This window comes from Terrapene carolina, unplaced genomic scaffold (assembly GCF_002925995.2).
Source record: "Terrapene carolina triunguis isolate 2854851 unplaced genomic scaffold, T_m_triunguis-2.0 Scaffold629, whole genome shotgun sequence".
In the NCBI taxonomy this organism is placed as follows: domain Eukaryota; kingdom Metazoa; phylum Chordata; order Testudines; family Emydidae; genus Terrapene; species Terrapene triunguis.
The window spans coordinates 9,193,550-9,212,151 of record NW_020664980.1 but is presented as its reverse complement, the minus strand read 5'-3'; the positions used below and the strand labels follow the sequence as shown (position 1 = coordinate 9,212,151).

General features: G+C 40.9%; 1 protein-coding gene across 1 annotated transcript; it reads left to right on the top strand.

Annotated features, from left to right (window-relative positions):
* The first annotated feature begins 2,966 nt into the window (after nucleotides 1-2,966).
* CXCL14 (C-X-C motif chemokine ligand 14) lies at nucleotides 2,967-18,186 on the top strand. Its single transcript, XM_024205835.3, has 4 exons — nucleotides 2,967-3,486; nucleotides 4,423-4,528; nucleotides 10,682-10,792; nucleotides 17,043-18,186. Exons 1-4 carry the CDS (start codon nucleotides 3,423-3,425, stop codon nucleotides 17,056-17,058), a joined length of 297 nt encoding a protein of 98 aa, XP_024061603.1. The 5' UTR covers nucleotides 2,967-3,422; the 3' UTR covers nucleotides 17,059-18,186.
* The last annotated feature ends 416 nt before the right edge of the window (nucleotides 18,187-18,602 follow it).

Sequence of the window (18,602 nt, the reverse complement as noted above, 5' to 3'; positions counted from 1 at the left end):
AATTACGATGTGAGTTATTATGTGATATTCCCCGCTTAGGGTGCCAAAAAAACCATTTATACTTGATCAGCTGTTTGTGATGGCCTGGGGTGTCGAAAGGAATGCTTTGAGCCCCCCTCAGCCTCCGGGGAGCAGAAATCATGGAAGAAGGTACTCAAGATGGCAGGATAATTCTCTGCAGGTTTTTAGTGATGGGAAGCGCACTAGCTGTTTGTGCTCTGAACTCAGACGTCTCTCCTGCGGACAGCCACTCTCCCTGATTCTCCATATGGAGGCTACCAAAAAATTCTAGGAAACACATCTTGCTCCATGGCCGAGGAACCACTGTAGCAACAAGTGACTGGTTCTGGCTCGCACAGGACAGAACCCTTTCCTTATGGAGTGGTGGCAGACTTTGTCCCTGGTTCTGTAAAAGGCACCATAACAGCCTATATAACAAAGTGTTTGTCACCATCTGTGCATTAAAATGTATATATTCACTGAGTCTCACCAGCCCTTTCAGAGACACACACTGCAGATAGATTAAAACTCCATCAACATGTTTTCATAATCAGTTTGGTATTTGCTTGCACAAAGCAACCAAATCTAAAGGAATAGTTCTGGAGCTCTTTACCCCACTTTATTAGGATGCAGAGCATGGCAGGTCACCATCCACACAACACCACACACATTGAGTCTTTTCAAAAATAACCCCTAAGAGGTGACTTATTCCTCTTTTTTTCCCCTTTGGCAAAGCCCAATAAAGAATGAGTTGTCCTTCCCATGGTACTTGTCCTCAGGCTCTCTGGGGTCACAGACTTCCCCCAGATGATCACTGTCGAAGTCCAATAAAAGGGGAATAAAAAGGTTCTCCCCTTCTCAGGGTGCTAATTCTCAAGGGTCTCTGTGATCACACATTTTCCCCAGAGATCTGTGACAAGTCTCTGGGGAATCCCAGTTCTCCGTTTCCCCTGGAGAAACTCTTTTCTTCCCAATCCCTTCCTGGTATAAGAAGAGGAAGCTGTGGTGGCCTACACTTCTCAGATCACAAGCATCTCCTCTCCAGCATTGAGAAGAGAGGGGAATCTTTGGTCCACCCTGCACTTTGAAGTTCTGATTTTAGGCTCTGAAGAAAGGCAACAGTTCAGATTTGCTTCCCAAACTTCCTTGTCAAGACATCTTTCTCCTCGGTGGCTGCCTTTATCATGAACTTCCAGAACAGAGAGGTTCTGGCCTCATGCCTTCCCTCACCAGCCGAAAAGGGCCAACCCACTCTGTTACACAAGGCAAGAGGCTCCTTAGAACTACCTCAGATAGATATTAGCAAAGCTGGCCTTACGCACATTGATAAGGCACCGCTTGGCTTGTGGCAATCCCCTCAACAATAAGAAGCCCAATTTCTCCCCAGGAAGCAGGACCAGAGCAGGGAGGTGCTTTACTTGATGGGAACCAACAGCTTTCTCGACAACAACCCCACCAGAAGTCATACAAGATCAGGAGATCCCCTAATTTGGGGGAGCTCAAGAATTTCCCTCAAATTTTATCACTGTCCTGCAGAAGCTTCCTTGTTTGGGGCTTTTCAAAGCCCTGTTTATTAAAGCTGCAGCAAAGAATTTACTAGTTGTGTGAGCTGTAGCAAACAAGCCCAGCAAAACTTGTGTGCTTCATCTGGCAAGTTCATTGCCATGCTGCTCAGCCTGTGCTCTCTCTCTCTCTCTTTCTCTCTCTAACACACACATACACACACACCCGTTGTCCATTGTACACGAGCAGCACGTCTCTCAGAAAGGAAATATTAACACATATTTGCATTAGCAAGCCTGCAGGAGACTCAGAATGTTCCAGGCATGTCAGCACATCTCACATGAAAGGCAACATGCAGAACAAAACAACTGCATCATGAGCTTGTGCTCAACGTGCTGTATGTGTGTGGTATGCATGTACTCCTCAACCTGCCAACGCCCGAGCATGAAACACAGGACAGGATGGAAGCTCAAAACGAGGGACACAAGAATAACAATGCTGTAGAAAACTTAATATGGAATGGGAACGCATCAGATTTAGGAATATGTGGGTTTGAAATCGGGGTTGTTATTCACAAGTGACTGGGTGGATAGGGATTTCAGCTGGTTTGGATTGGTGTTAGTAATAATGGTTATGGTTAAAGGCTATAATTAATATTAACATGTTGGCTTTTGTTGTACAGCACTCAGTAACCTTATGATAGGTGTCCTATAAACGGGTGAATAAACGTATATAAAACAAGGAGGGAAAGGTGTATGTGTGGCTTGTGCAGTCACAGGAAGTCTGCAGTGAATGACCAAGATTAACAGAGGAATAGGAGAAGCATTCACTACTACTCCTAGTACTATTGATTTAAAATATAGTACTAACAGAGAGACTGCGGGCCTGACTCTGATCTTACAACATCCCATTTACACGGGCATAAATCTGGAGTTATCCTGTTCATTTTAAAGGAGTTATTCCAGATTCAGAGAGGTGGAACTGAGATCAGAAACTGATCCTGAAAGAGAAATATGGAGGAGAGAGAGAACAAATTGCTCAAATACACCTTAAAAGCAATAAATTGCTCCTCTAATAAACCTTGCTACCAGAAACACTCTCTGTGCTAACCCCCACAGGGACAATTTTGTCCATTTAATTCACAGAAGCTCACTTAAATTTGGAAGGCTGGTAAAGTTGAAGAACTTTAAATTAAAAAAACCTAGCAAGATTTCTCACCAGGTGAAATTTCCCAGAATCGTTTTATTCTGAGCTTTATTTCCATTGCCAAGGGGAATTTCCCAGGAAAGCTGTCATTTCTCTAGCTCCTTCATTGCTTAGAAACAATCTCAAAATATAGCTCAGACCAATGCGACTCCCTTCAGACAATTGCATCCACCACATGCAGAATGGAGCCAACATCTCAATTCTTTGAGAACCCCGCACAAGTTTGCTCAGGCCACCTGCAAAACCAGTCAAAAATACCTGGCAAATGCATAAAGAACCTGATTTCCGCATCTTCCTCCCCCTTTTCCTAGATTTAATGAATGATTTTTTCCCCCTTTCCTTTTCTCTTCTCTAGAATAAACCCATCCGATCTCCTCGCTAGGATCACTTCCATCCCCACCCTCCCTTGTGTTGAGAAATTGCAGTGAGTTGAGTCGCTCTGCATATTAATGAGTTCGCAGGAAGGGCAGCAGGAGCTGTTTTAAAAGAGGACAGGAGGAGGAAAGAGGCAGAGGCAGCTCAGACAGAGAGCTAAAACTGACAAGGCAGCAGCAGCAGCAAGAGAAAGGAATCCAGACGTTCTCCAAGTTCCTGCCCTGGCAACATCAAGCCACTGAATCAGTGAATCTGCTCAAAGACCAGAAGCAAGAAGAGCAATCCGATTATATAAGTGAGCTCTCTGACACATCTATTTAGATACCTGAGGTCTTACCATGAAGCCTCTGACAGCAGCTTTACTTCTGCTGTTCATTGTAATGTGCTTAGCCACTGCAGAAGGTAAGTTAGTTTCTTGTACCTATTCCCCATTTAAACTTCTTTGGAGTGATTTTTTCCCCTCAGTATTCTGTGTTTGCTCCTTGAAATACTATAATGAGATTATTTTGTTGTCCTCAGTCTGTATGGGGAAGAATTGATATGATGAATCTAATAGTAGTGGAAGGTAGTTCCAGGCTGTTGTTTTTTAAGGTGTAAGTAGTGGTAAAACACAGGGGACAAAGTTGTGCCCTCAGTTATAGTTTTACAGCCCATTTGTTCTGGTATGCAGTATATCTGGGGTAAATGCTCTGAAATCAATGGAGTTACTCCAGACTTGTGCAGTTGGAAGTGTGCAGAATTTAGCTAGAATGCAGTATAATGGATTGAACTGAGGGTGAAATTCCGACAAAGATGTTTTCTAGTTTTCCACGAAAATGACAGTTACAAAACTCGGATTTTGTCAGGCTTGGGAGAGACCTTTAGAATTTGTGCAAGTAAGAAATTCAGAAGCACAATTTAGAGTCGTCCCCCTCCCCCACCCCCCAAGTTCTACTTGTGAAAGTAGAGTGGAGACAAAAACCGAGAGCCGTGTAAGCTTGTTCATCTTTACGACAGACTTTAGCTCTTTCCTTTTGCATTTCTTAAAGCTTAGTTTAATCACAGCAGGTGCACTTTAAAAAATCAACACTGACCACACTGCTGTACTGGGTATATTTACCACAACAGTTCCAGTACTTTAACATGTCTTTCTCAGGGAGTTATTAAAACTTTTCTGTGGTAAATCAGGAGGAAAATATTGCCCTTTTCAGCTCAACAACCCCCCAAAGTGTAAATGTTTATAGGTTTTTAAAACATGACTAGTCTGTATATTTACATAAGCTAATGATGAGGGGGGAAATTAACTGCAATTGGTACACAGTAACTTTGTACACAAATGGTAAATACTTTCCCTTGTAGGATCAAAGTGCAAATGCTCAAGAAAGGGTCCTAAGATAAGATTCTCTGCTGTTCAGAAGCTGGAAATCAAACCAAAGTATCCACATTGTAAGGAAAAAATGATCATGTAAGTGTTCCTGTATGCTTTCTACTATGTACCAAGTGAAGTGCATCTCCCTGTATTGCAACCTCCTTCTTTGTTTTTTAGAATTTCCTGATATACTAATTTCCAATGTTAGCCATAATAAAATATGTACCTACATGAACCAAGCCTATCTGTAGTATGTTAGTACAATAGAATCTGCGTAATACTATAAATATCTAAAGAATATTGCTTATGAGAGTAATTATTAGTTTAACAAATGATGAGAGTCAAATTCTACTTTCAGCTGCCCAGATGTGAATCCAGAATGCTAAACTCAGGCTACTGTGGGTTTACATGAGGAGTAACAAATGAGAACGGAATTTGGGTCACGAAAGTTTCAAGTAATGAAGAATCATCCAAATTCATTGGGGCAAATTTTTGTCTCAGTTACACTAATACAAGTCCCTTGATTTCAGTAGGGTTGCGTGGATTGTAACTGAAAGTAGAATTTTGTAAGAAAAATGCCACTATCTGTATTAGCAAATAGCCATGCATTGACCAATGCTGAAATGAAACCTCAATAGAAACAATTGATAACCTAAAATCAAAAGAAGCTCTAAAGATTAGATCAGTGGGGTATATTACAGTTTAAAACAATGGGATGGGAGCGGGGTGTTAATGAATCCTGTCTTGTATATCGTAAAAGTTTTTGAAAGGCTTTGCACAAAACACAAACCAGGCTATGTGCCTGCATAAGAACCATAGGGTCAGAATAGCTGAAAATACTTATTCTGCTATTGACCCCATCGCTCTGCAAGGACAGAAGAATGTCCTCCTATACCCAGATGTACAGACACTCTTTTCTCAACCTAGGTATTATATAATTTTTTAACATTAGCTTTAATAAAAAATGTTATCTGTTCTTATTAGCTGCTTGTCAGATCTTCACCAAAAAGGTTAGGCATTGAATATCTTGTAGCATTTGTTCCTTACCAGTTAATTTTACCAAATTTACTGAAACTTAGAAAGATGCTTTAATATATCATGGTGCAATAGATTTATATCTCTTCAAAACACAGACTGTTCTCAGTTACACCAATGTAAACTCTGGGTCAAATTCTTTTTTTAGTTACTCTGGTTGGGCCCAATCCTGCCTGCTTTGAAGTGAATGGCCAAACTCCCCATTCAATAAGGGAAGAATTGAACCCACTGATTTCAAAGCAGCTCCCCCAGATTTACAAGCAGTGTAACCGAAAGCAGTATTTGGAAGCTGCACTCATCTAGCTAAGGCAGGATTTAGCTAACGCAGCCCAGGACATATCATTTATATTTAGATGATCGATGCTTGAGTAATTTTTTAAAAATATTTAAATTGTAAAAGTGAGGCATGCTGCCCGGGGCAAAGTCAACTCTCAGGTTCCAAATTAGTCATTTGAAATGAACATGTCAAGCAAACGTTTTGAATCAATGACCCTTTGAACTCTCGCAGGGGCTTAAATAAACAACACTTTGAATTGTCCGAGAGAAAGGCATCTTTGGCAAAGTGGTAATAATATTTAGAATCCAGAAATCCTCCGCTCAGGAGCGGGGCCCTCTTTCCCAGCCAGTGGGTGCAAACAGTCATTTCTATTTTATGTCAATCACCTGGGCTAACAAAAGGAGCTGAAACATGCATCAGCATAGAAGCAAGTGGAGAATTTGCTACACCGCTCTGTGCTGCTAGAGCCTTCAGTCTGTGCCTGGGAGTTTGATTGGCTGCTGGAAAGGCAAGCCGCAATCTGCTCTCCCCAAGCAAGATGCCAGCAGAAGCTGGATGGTGAAGCGCTGTCAAGAAAACAATAACAAGCTTTGCTGGGATAAGTCTGTGAGAGACGACTGCTCCAAAGCACTGGAAGCAGGGCCCGACTTGGCAGCCAAGGGGAGAAGGGGAAATCGTGAGCATGAAATGAACCTCATTACTGCAAATTCTCACTTGCAATAAGAATGTCAGGAAAACATATAAAATACTTCAGCTTTTGCTAAAACGCCTTGGCAAAAGAATTAGCTTTCAAACGAGGCTCTGATCTTGAGTATAGCCGTGCAAATTTGGAGAACCTCTATTACCTTGCCTTACTCCAGTTTTGCACCCAAGTGCTGTAACAAGCCGGCCATTCCTATTCTGTGGAGAGAGAATTTAAGACTTCAGTGGAATTACTCCTGATTTACACCAGTGTAAGAGGAGGAGAAGGCAGACATGTTGTCATTAGTGCTTTTGTAGGGAGTGACTCTTATCTACTTCAGTGTCACTTGAAATCAGTACTAGGGAGAAGTGGGGGATATTGGAACAACTGGAGGGAGCTGTGACCAGAAGTGATTGATACCATAGTTTCAGTACAAGATGCAGAAAAGCCAGGTTCCTGTAATGGATTTTTGTGGCTGTTGTTGAGGAAATAAAATCAGTGAATGATCTTGATTCTCCTCCAACGCTCCCCATAAGCCTGACCGTTCTCTGGTCTATTTACATGGAAGAAGTGTGTAAACTGTAGGGTGATTGGCAGACCGGAGGATACTGGAATATATTGTTTGGAAGAGATTCATCTAATGACATAAAATACATAGGTAGAACTGGAAAAGTTTGTGAAAGACAGCAAATCTCTGACCCCTTGGTGTTGTCTAGACCTCCTCTGAGCAGGGTTAGCCAGCATGGTGGCCAATACCCAAGCAGCTGGTCTACACTGCCACTTTTACCATTGCTACCACCAATGGAGATGAAGTAGTGAAAGTGTAGAGAGCCTGAAAATGAATTCAGCTAAATATTTGTGAGAAGAGGGTTTAATTCATTGACAGAAGGCAAAACTCTCCTTTAATTTCATGGCAGCCAGATCACCCTATTATTAAAAACATAGTGAACAAAATTCTACACTGATTTATATTCCATCCAGTTCCTATCACTCACAAACATTTGGATATATATATATATATACACACACACACAGAGAGAGAGAGAGAGAATATATGCTATATATTGCTCAAAGACTTAAGAACTCTTATTGGTGTTAATGGAAACTGCCAACAGAGATAAGAGTTTCTTTATTCTATTTAAAAAGCGGATAGAAACAGTGCAACCTCCTAGAACACATATTGTCTTTGTGTACAAGAAGCTTTACGGCTGTATATAGGAGAAGAGATGGACCAACGTACCCCAAACTGCTTGGTACAATATGCAGATGATTTTATGCAAAAACTGTACATGCTAGCCCTGATTCTAAAATGTGTTGCCCAGCTCAACCACATGGCTACGTGGTGGCTTGGACCTTCTTCTCTTGTCCCCAATTTGTAGTTGGGCAAAGCAGCCAGGATCCTGATAGTCAAGGGGAACTCTCAGCTGGCTGGATCTAAGGAGTTGAGTTATCATAGCAGCACTATGCCACCTGGTTACTTCCCCCAGCATAGAGAGAATGGCCAGGGGAAAGGAATGGAGCTTTAACTATTTTTAGCTGTCAAATGGCCCCTTAAAGCCATAATCAGATGAGCATAAATTAGGGGAGTGGACCAATCCCCATCCAACTTCATGATCGTAGGGGCCGGCAAAGATACTATACAGCTACCTTTGGTCCCCTGGGGTACACCCCTAATCCCAGAGTGACACAAATATGCAGAAGCCACTCAGCATCAGACTTGTTGCAAAACTGTCTTTGAAGCGGATGCTGTAAATATGCAGAATGACTTCCAGCTGAGATTAACCAAGCTCTCTGTGTACAGATTTTCCCACGGAGTAACTCTCATTTGGCCCACTTGGGGGAGCTGCCACCAATGTTAACTCGTCTGGGGCAATGTGCAGGAATCATATGCACATAGAGAACAAGGGCAGCCACAGGATGAGGAATTCTGTTAAATGGCAAAGCCCACTCTAGTGGCTGGCCTCCAATGGGCAGTCATAGGAGGTGCTAACTGGGTTACCCATGACCCATATACTATAATGGCAAAAGAGTGCATCAGTCATTAAAGTATGATTTAACTGTATGGATTTATCCAAAAATCTATTAGGATTTTGGAATATCCCTTCAAAAGAAACCCTAGCATTCAGGATTGTTTTTCCCAGACACAGAGTTAACATGGTATCACTCCAAATGATAAGATGAACGTCTACTATAAAACAATGAATCTAAGTCTTAAAACTCCTTTATTAACCCAACTAGTCAGATAATCATGCCATGAATGTTATCATAAGTTGGTAATAAACTTTAGTGCAAATAAAGTTGCCCTTGATTACTTTTCTGAAGCAGAGTTATGCACCGTCGTTCTCCAGAGGCCCTGCACCTCTTCTCCTGTGGTTTAGTTTGTCATTTTCTGAAAATATTCTGTACACACACAAATCCCACTGCCAAGACAATAACCACTGGACGCAAATACTATTCCTCAATCTTGATTCCATTAAAACTCACTGCCCACAGGTCTCAGTTCTCCCATTCAGTTCAATGAGAAAATGTTCTCTATGGATTGAACCACACAGGAATTATCTTAGTGAGGCCCAAGGTAAGAGCATAGGGTCTCTATGTTGTAGTGTAGGTAGTCTCTTGGTCTATCCAAGGCCGTGATCAAGTGTCTTGATGTTTTTGGTCTTTTGGCCTCGAGATGAAAACCTTGCCTTTGTTTCTGGGACCTTGACGTGAAAAAAATTCTTTAATTCCCCTCCCTCAACACGCACACAGACCCTTAACACCTTTTCCCGCTCCTATTGTTCATGCTTCCAATACAAATGATTTGATGTCTTGTGCTTTTGCAGCATTCGTTTGCCTCTTACTGAGGGCAAAACCAAGCAAAGCCAGAATTCAGCCCCCATTCTGTGACTAGTTAGTGAAAGACATACTGACACCCTGGGCCAGCCCTGTGGGGCTCCAACCAAGAATTCGGTCCCGTAGCCAGAGCTGAAGAAAAGGACATGTTTCAACCCGCTCTCTCTGTCCTTTGTCTGAATTTTGCATTGTGGTATCCCTTACTGATTTGTAGAGCGAGTAAAAAAAATGTAAAAAAAAAAGATATTTTCATCCAAAAATTGGCCCCTTTTTCAAAAATGAAACTTTTGTGAAAAATTCTCAACATTCTCAGAATTTTCCATTTTCCTGGAATGTTTTTAATGGAAATTTTTACCAACTTAATTTTCTAAATTGTTTTTGAAATGTTTTAGTTTAACCAAAAACTCTGGCTCCATACTAAAAACCAGGTTTCTAGAAAATGAACATTTTGGATAAAAAAAATGTGGCTAAAAACGTAACCGAAAAAGTTGCCAAAGGTGGAAAATTGAGCCATTTTGAACCCTTAGAACTAAAAGCAACTTTGAAATTTAAAATGTTTTACTAAGTTATTTTCCCGTTTCTAGACCAGCTCTGCTGATTTGTCAGTGGAATCATGACATCATCTGGATTATGGTAGACCATTAATTAACCAGCATTAAATGGTTGACGCTCAAACAAAGGACAGAGTAGGAGGAAACCAGAAGGTCCAGGAAGTAAATTGGCCATGTGTTACCTCCTTGCCTGGTCTTATTTCCAGGATGAGGTGCCATCAGTCCTTGTGATTCCTCTCCAGTGCAGCTATGGGCAAGTTTAAATGGATCGGACAGCATGCTGATAAAGCTAGAGATGGTCCCAGGTGGCTGCTGTCTTCCTTGCACCACAGACTAGCCCTTTGGGTCTCCAGAAACTTGCAAAGCACACAAGTACTGCTAATGAAAGCATTACTGCATACAAAGTCAGTGATCCAGACCTAATCCTTGGTCTTCCGAGTAGCATTGTCCAATGGGACTTTTTGCACGTGCTTGAATTATTTGTCTGAGTAAAGGTTTGCAGAACTGGGCCCTAATTGACCATTTTATTTAAATCAGTTATTAAACCCCAATATAAATGTTTGCTAGAGCGTGGAGTAAAACTTGATTAAAAATTATGGGCAGCTCAGCTGGTGTAAATCGGCCTATCTCCATTGGTGACCATGGAGCTACACCAGCGGAGCACCTGGCCCAGTTTTATAATTGCAAACTCAAATTTTACCATGGAACATAGTGGCTTGTTATCCTCTCAGTGCACATGTGCAACTCTCATTAACGTGAATGAAAGACCTGGAGCAAGAGCGAGCCCGCTGGTTTTTATGGAATGTTCATAGTGACCAATGTGAGTTATTCATGATCTTTCTGTAGTGATCATTCCTTTTCCATTTCAGTGTAACTATGCAGTCACGGTTCAGAGGAGGACAGCAGTACTGCTTGCATCCCAAACTCCAAAGCACAAAGAGATTAGTTAAGTGGTACACAATATGGAAGGAGAAACGCAGGTGAGTATTAATTTCACTCAGCAAAAGATACTCCTGTTTTCTGTGGGATAAAGTGATGTCATTATAGGTAACCAAATTTGTTCCTTTTGGCAAATAACGTACCTTTCTTGCTTGAATGCTTGAGACATGGCAGCACAGAACAGTTAGGTGTAATAGTCCAAATGGCTCTCTCTGGAATATGGCACAAATACTAATTAGACTGAAATGGCTAAAATCCTCCTAAATAAAATGCTACAGATAGCACATTAGTTTAACTGCTTCTGGGTCTATTTTTTTTTTAAGCATCATGAAGGTGAAAAATGTGGTGCAAGATTAGATACTATTAATAGAGTCTTGAGATTACTATCTAAATGCCTACAGTAAAATTCTCATACTCTAAACAATCAATTCAATGTGATCAATTTATTTGATAAAGCCTACAAATTACATCTGTAAATAGTCAAATAATATAAATGGCTCTGAATGCAGTTTATTCCTAGTTATGGGATAGGCTGCTCTGAGAATAAATAGTAGTACTTTGCACTTGCACAGTACTTTTTATCTGACGTTTTCAAAGTTTGTTACACCTTATCGCCTTCAAATCAGAGATGAGGAAACCAAGGCAAGTAAAGGCTAAGTTACTTGCCTAGGGTCAAACACAAAGTCAGTGGCAGAGTTGGGAACAGAAACCAGGTCTCCTGAGTTCAGGTCCCATGTTCTAAGCACTAGGAAATACTACCACCCTATATTGGATTATCCAGATTTTAGCACATTTTCACCAAGTTGTAATTTCATGCTATAACTCTCTATGGCTTGATTGCTGGATGCAATGCTACCTTTCCCCTTCCATCCTGGCCTTTGCACAAGCTAAGCCATCAGTGACAAACAGAAAAGAAACACAGACATAAATGAACACCAGATTTAAAATGGATTATGTTGTCTGTAAATAATTAAGAGGAAGTCTAAAGGAACAAAGGGGAGCTAGCTACCCACTTCCCCATTGGCTTTGAAATGGAGTTGGGTGCCCTGTAATAATCTTTCCCGTAGTAGGGATGTCCAGCGATTTCTTAGAGCTCATTATTAGTTGAGGAGCTGAAGCAGGGGAGTGTAAGAGAGCTTCATTTCCTCTCACGCCCTGTAGCTAGTCTCCCCGTTTCTTTTGGCAGGAAAAGGGTAGCAGAGGGAGGACTTACTGTACACAGAACTTAAAGGATATCCTTGGAGGAGTGAAAGATCTTACCACCAGCTCCAGTAACGATACCCTCGAGCACAAATATTACTCACACTGGTTTAAATTCACTCATTGGTAGAGTATTGCTTAACCCATGCAGCACCCCAGAACGTGGGATGTGTAGATGTGGGCAGCTCTCTGCACCCTCTGTGGGCTGGGGGAAGTTGGATCTGTCTGAGCTCTGAATATGCTGGCATGGAATAGAGCACTGTAGAAGAACCACCAGATGCAGGCTGACATTGGATCCAGTGCCTGGCCTGGGCTATGGAGCAACAGTGGCCACTCCTACCTTCCCTAGGAATGGGACTGGCCATGGGTGTGGATTAGATCCCATCTCTCCAATCACCACTTAATTCCCTTGCACAAATCCCATTTACACAAGTGGTGTGGATGGGGGACTCAAGCTACGTCCATTTACAGCACTTGCCTTTGAGATCTACACCTGTTATTGTGATGGTGCAATAGAATGTCAAGCACTCCTCCTTCACAAACATATACTGCCATATCTCACTTGCTGGATCCACTGCAAGTTTGCAGCTCTGAGGATATCTTAGTGGTACTTGGTTTTCAAGGAATAGGGTTGAAGGACATTGCAAAGGAATAGACAAGTGACTTGCCCCTGATTTTTCTAATAAATCTAGATGGGACTCTTCTCTCATTTCTACCTTTAAACTTCAGGTCCCAGAATACAAATCATAAGCTCCATGAACCACCAGGAGGGGCCACAGTTACCAGTGCAACATTCTCTTTCACATTCTGGAAATGCTCAACAGTCTTTCTAGAAAAGAGGGTAGGAAAGGAGAAAAGGTATCATCAAAGATATAATGAAATCAGCATGGGAGAAATCTGAATCAAAATGTAAAACTAAACAGCATGTAAAGGTTTAAGGAACCGTGGAATGTTTACATAAATGTTAACTGCGAAAAGCACATCGCATAATCTCTAGCGAAAGACCAACTCTGGAGCCTGAATGAAAGAACCGGACTGGGGACATCAGATGGAATGTACAGTAGCTCAAGCACACTGAATGAATTAGTCGTGTAGTAAAGGGTGTGGAATGGAAAACTCTCATTGACTTCAATGTGCTTTGGGTCAGGCACGTATGTTAAGAGATGAAGGATTTCTAAAGTAGCAATAATATAGAGCCAAATCTTTTTTCCATTTTAATCAGTGAGAACTTTCTCGTTAACTTCAGTATTGACCTCAGATTGTGATCACCCTAACCCTACCCTAAAAATCCACTCGACTGAGCCAAGGGCAAATGCAAATTCTTTTTTGGAAACGTCTTGTTCCTGGATGACAAGTTTGCCACTGTGCAGGGTGGATAGCCAGGCTGATGAAAGCTCATGGCATTAATGTATGTAAGGGACACCACTCCATGTTGATATTTTTGCCTATCTGCCAGCTCTGTATAAGCTGTTTGTGGGCTGGTAAGTAAATAGAATGCATTGTGAAATGTCAACTATTATGTAACGCCATATTTCCTTACTGTTTGTAAAGGCTACCATTAAAACAACAAAGGAAATGAAACCACAGACTCTTACTGTGACACTATGCCCGTGTTCTTCATAGAGATATTGTTATGATATGAATATGGCATAACTAAGATGTGTTTTGGGCAAAATAAGTCATGTGAGATATCATTTGGAAAGGTTATGATTTGCTAAACATCATGTGGTACCCCAGAGGTGGGGGGTAACCCGTCACACTTACGTTCAAGTAACGTTACCGATCTGCCTTAAACTGATAAAAACAAGACGCATTAGATTTAAGCTTGCCAAGGCAAAGGTCCTGGTATCACATGGCCTCACTCATGCTGTGATGCCTGGGTATAAAGGCACTGCTTGGGGTCTTAGCCTGATCTTTGAATTTCCTTGTGTCTGTGGGTTTGTCAGACTTTTAATGCCAACTTTGACATATTCTTGTGCCTTATTAACATGCTTTATATAATCATCCCCTTGTTAACAAACAGGACAGTATTTTAGTAAAGCATCGATACTTGTCTAACTCTGTTGTCTTTCAAGCTTCACAATATAGGGTAGATCGTTCCATATACAGGGAGTTACCCATGAATGGGCCACGAATCTCCAGAAAGTGTGCTTACTACTGCGCATTTAACCTGTTCTCCCTTCCTCGCATCATCCTCCCCAAAATACAGCTCAGGGGCAGGAGTAGGTTATAATTGTACCTCATCTGATATAATTACACATATTCATCTGTTTAAAAGAACTAGGAATTTGCTCAGCATGTTCTGGCTACAGTGATGGCATATTGACACCTTCTGTAAACCTGGGGAAATATTCCGTTTAGAGAGAGTCCTCCCCAGCCTATATTGTACTGGCTGCATGTCAGTTCTCCAGTTTATTCCCCTCCATGGAAGTAGGTGTCATGCCTCTTGGTATCTCCAGACTGTGGGTTCCACTTCAGGGCAGACAGTTCTATAACAGGGAAGTTACTCCAGTGACAGCTGTGACTCTAACTCCAGCTAATCGCACTGCTTATTAACTCTCTAGGCTTTTGCCAGCCTCAGTATAGAACTTAAACAGTCCCCTTGGAAACCCCAGTCCCTCTTGACACTAAGTAATTGGACCCCTGTGAAATTAGCTCCCTTTCACTGTAATGTCACAGAACATCCAAGTTCCATGGTTCTCAAAGGACCAGACACACACCACAGGTCAGTTCGTTCCTCCTTAGATCTCCCTCCTTTACCCAATGAGGCAACACTCAGTCCGACCCTGTAATAAACGTATTTAGGCTGTATTGATTAAATGAAAATGAAGCAAGAGATATTTGCACAATGCTAAGAATACTAAAGACACAGACAGACAAAGACAAACTTAGGTTATTGTCTTATAAATCTTCTGTTTGAAGTAACCCAGTCTTACAAGTTCAGCTGCTGAGGCTTATCCCAGCTGTGGCAGCTAAAGGTCCTTTACCTGGGAGACAAAGCCCTTGCTTCTTAGGATCCAATCAAGTATAAAGCCCTGTGTCCTTCCAGTAGGCAGCTTTTATCCAAAAACCCTGACATCTGATTGTTCTGACCCCAGAGGTAGCAGATGCAAAAGGTGATCGGGGAGTCCATGAGGTAATTCTTCGGTGAAGTCATCCTGTGTGACTCATCCCTGGGTAGTTTCCCCTTCTTTATTGTCCTGTAAACTGTACCTATCCCTTGTACTGAGAATCAAGGAGTTTCCTTGGAACATGTTGCTTTTCAATGGGTGTCAACTGACCACTCTGCCCCCTAAGGGATGTAGCCATTTCTATGGGCAAAACTCAGCAATGATTAATGGCTCTTGTTATCACGAGGTCTGTCCCAGCCATGTGAGAGTTATGTAATGCACATGTACAGTTATTACTCTTAACATGAGAAATCCAGAGATAAGTATCTGAGCATTACAGTCATCCATTCACAAGTGTTTAGGAAAGTCCAGGCACTACATGTTTTACTGCAATTTTAACAACTTAATTTTAATAATGTTCCACCAGCATTAAGCCTTCCTGACTCTCAGTTGATACATAGCCTAGAGTTGGCCTAAGCCTCCAGCCTCACAGCACGATCCTGTTAACTTTCTCCTACGGCTTATTCCCCACCTGAAGTCTCAATTCCGCTTTTGCAACAGCACATCCAGTTGTTTTTGAAATCATGATGATGTCACGAGCAGGGAAGGAGGGGCTAGATTTAGCCCTGGGATACACTATCAGGGCACATGTCCCCAGTGGCTGCAGATCTATCAGGAAGGACGCTGGGCTGGCTAAAGGTTCCTGTAATTCCTCTGCCCTCCAAGTGGATGGTTGTTGGCTGCACAACCCTGGAAGTGGGCAACAAGAGGGGAGCATTGCTAGGCTGGACACAGAGTGCACTGAAACTCAACACAACTTAGAGAATCAACTCCAGGAGAATCTCCGGAGAGTAGTGGTGTTTAGAGCGGCTCTGAATTCTTCCTCCTGCCCTGTTCCCCCCCAAGGAAATTTTTGAAGAAAATAAAAAAAAAATCTTTTTGCCCAAATTTTCCACATTTTCAGCCAAAGTAGTCAAAACTCAAAAGATTTTGGCCAAAAACCAAAAGAGTTGGCTGAAAACTTTTGGATTTTAGCTGAAATATTTTGACAAAAAATGAAATTTTCCACAGAAAGCAGACACCTTTTACAAAAAAAAAAAAAAAAAGTCATTGCGATGAAAACATACGTTTCCATCCAAAAACCGTTTTGATGGTAAAATTTTCCACAAGCCCTAGTGGTCTACAACGCTTGCCTGGGGATCATCTGAGGATGAGGTAGATGTAAACTGCAGCTACCAGCAGCAGCAGGGTTAAGTGAGCCTAACTGCAGGAGTCCTAGAGAGAAGAAGCAGGAGCAGACGAACTTCTCAGAAACCAAGAGCCTGATTGTAATAAAAATTTAGGGAAGAGACAAAATATGTGATGTTTTGAACCCAATCCCATTGCCATCAAAGTCAAAGAGGGTTTTGCTAATGACTTCCGTGGGAGCTGGACTAAGCCCACAGAATGTTTTTTCATGAGGCGTCAGTGGTTTTTAAAGTCAAATGTAGTGTAAAAATGAATTCCTGCTTTCCCAAAATATCTCTGGGGCCAATTATAATCATGCCACTGTAGATTGTTTTAATCAGTGGAGACTGCATGCCTGGAATATTTCAGCAATATTACAGAGGGAAAGTTAAGTAATTCTTCTTTTAAATATTTAAACTAGCAACATATTTTCACATATTTGCTTGTACTTTTCCCGGAGCAAAAAACATGTTGTTGGATGTGGAGTCCCTCATTTTAAATGTCCTAATAATCCTTTCAGTGGTAGATTTGACCACTCTCCGTGCATTCAAGAAAGGAAGAAGGGTGGAAAATTCTGCTTTCACTTGTGCCAATACAACTGACTCTGCTGAAGTTAGTGACATTCCTCCTGATTTCCACCGATGTAAATGAGTGCAGAATTTGGCTCCGAGTGTTTAATCACCAGGGTGGTGGGGAAGGTTTTAACTGTAATCAAAATGACTTAAATACCTAGTTTTCTGTTTTTATTTCCCAGGGTTTATGAAGAATAAGAGGAAAACTCTTGGTAAAAGGAACGGAATTTGTTTGGCTGACTTAAGGAATGGACTCTGCAAAGAATATTTCTCTCTCACAGACATAAGACACAAATTCTATATTATTATAAAGCACTTTTTACCAAGGGTCAGTTTTTACATTTTATAGCTGTGTGCGGAAGGCTCCCAGATTTGTCTCTTGCACACTTCAAATTTCATACCTGTCTGCTTTATACTGAGATTGTGAAAACTCATGCTTTTCATTTTAAATAAATGCTTTTTTTGTATTCATTCATACATCACTATGATTACAATCGAGCTTTATAAGCTCATTAGACAAACAATATTTGTAGCGGTATTATATAATGGTGTCCCTTATCCTTTTGTACTGGGAAAGCTTCAGTGGTGTGCTTAGGGTTTCTAGTAACGTTGTCCAACTATGGTGGAAGCTGCACAATGTAGGGACTGAGGAAGAGCTTGCTGTGTAACATGCCACTGAAGTGTAGTGGCATATATAGCTGCAGAGATGAGGTTCCTTAGTGGCTTGTCAAATGGCTACGAACATCACTTTGTATCTGTTCTTTAATGAAACAGGGTCTTGCTGAAAGGTGAAACGTATTACATACCCCCACTTAATGTTTTACATACACTAGAAAACATTTCTAGAGCAGTTTTATTACTAAGAATGTGTTTGATCTATTTTCACCTGAGGTTCTTGTGAAAAGTTTGCAGCTTCATCAGTTTTCAGATATTTTAATTTTCAAGAATATTGTATATGATTTTGGAGATTTGTAGCAAAAAATCTTTGAAAGGTACCTTTTTATGAAAAACCGGAGAGGGCAAACATATAAAATAAATATATATGTTTTAGTCACACAGCAACATATTCATTATTTTGAATGTAATACTTAAATATTAAGCAGTGCATTCCTCTTTTTAAAAATAAAATAACAAAACTACCTTTTCACGTGTAAATATACTACAGGGAGTCTCCCTATATTATCTTTCTGTATAATGTATTGTACTGCTAAATTATCATATGCTATTTAAATGTTTGAAATATTTAGAAAGTTGCATGCAGATTTCATATTTCTTTCTAAAAACAAATGGAAAAATAAGTAATAAAATATATTTAAAAATGCCAAAGGCTGTTTTTCAATTTCATTTTAAGACAGTGTGAAACTCAATCTACTTCTTATGCTTTTTATCAAGGTTGCATTGATTCTGAAAGAGCCATAAAACATTAGTGAAAGAAACTTAAGATACATAGCAGCAGTGGATATCCTGAGAATGTCATTTATGGCCAATTCAATTCTCACTGACCTCAATAGAAATTGGACTGGACCTTAAATCTAGAGAACCAGCCTGTGAAAATGATATACATTCCCAGTGCAGTGGATATGAAGGCCTTTGTGAGTGTTATGTTTAATACTACTAGGGGGTTGCAGGGTAAAGCACCCAAGTTCAGGAAATAGTGTACAATAAAGTAAAATACAGGGTTTCTTCTAATAGTAAAATAAGATCATCATGAAAGTTTGATGTCAGTGATATTTGTGATACTT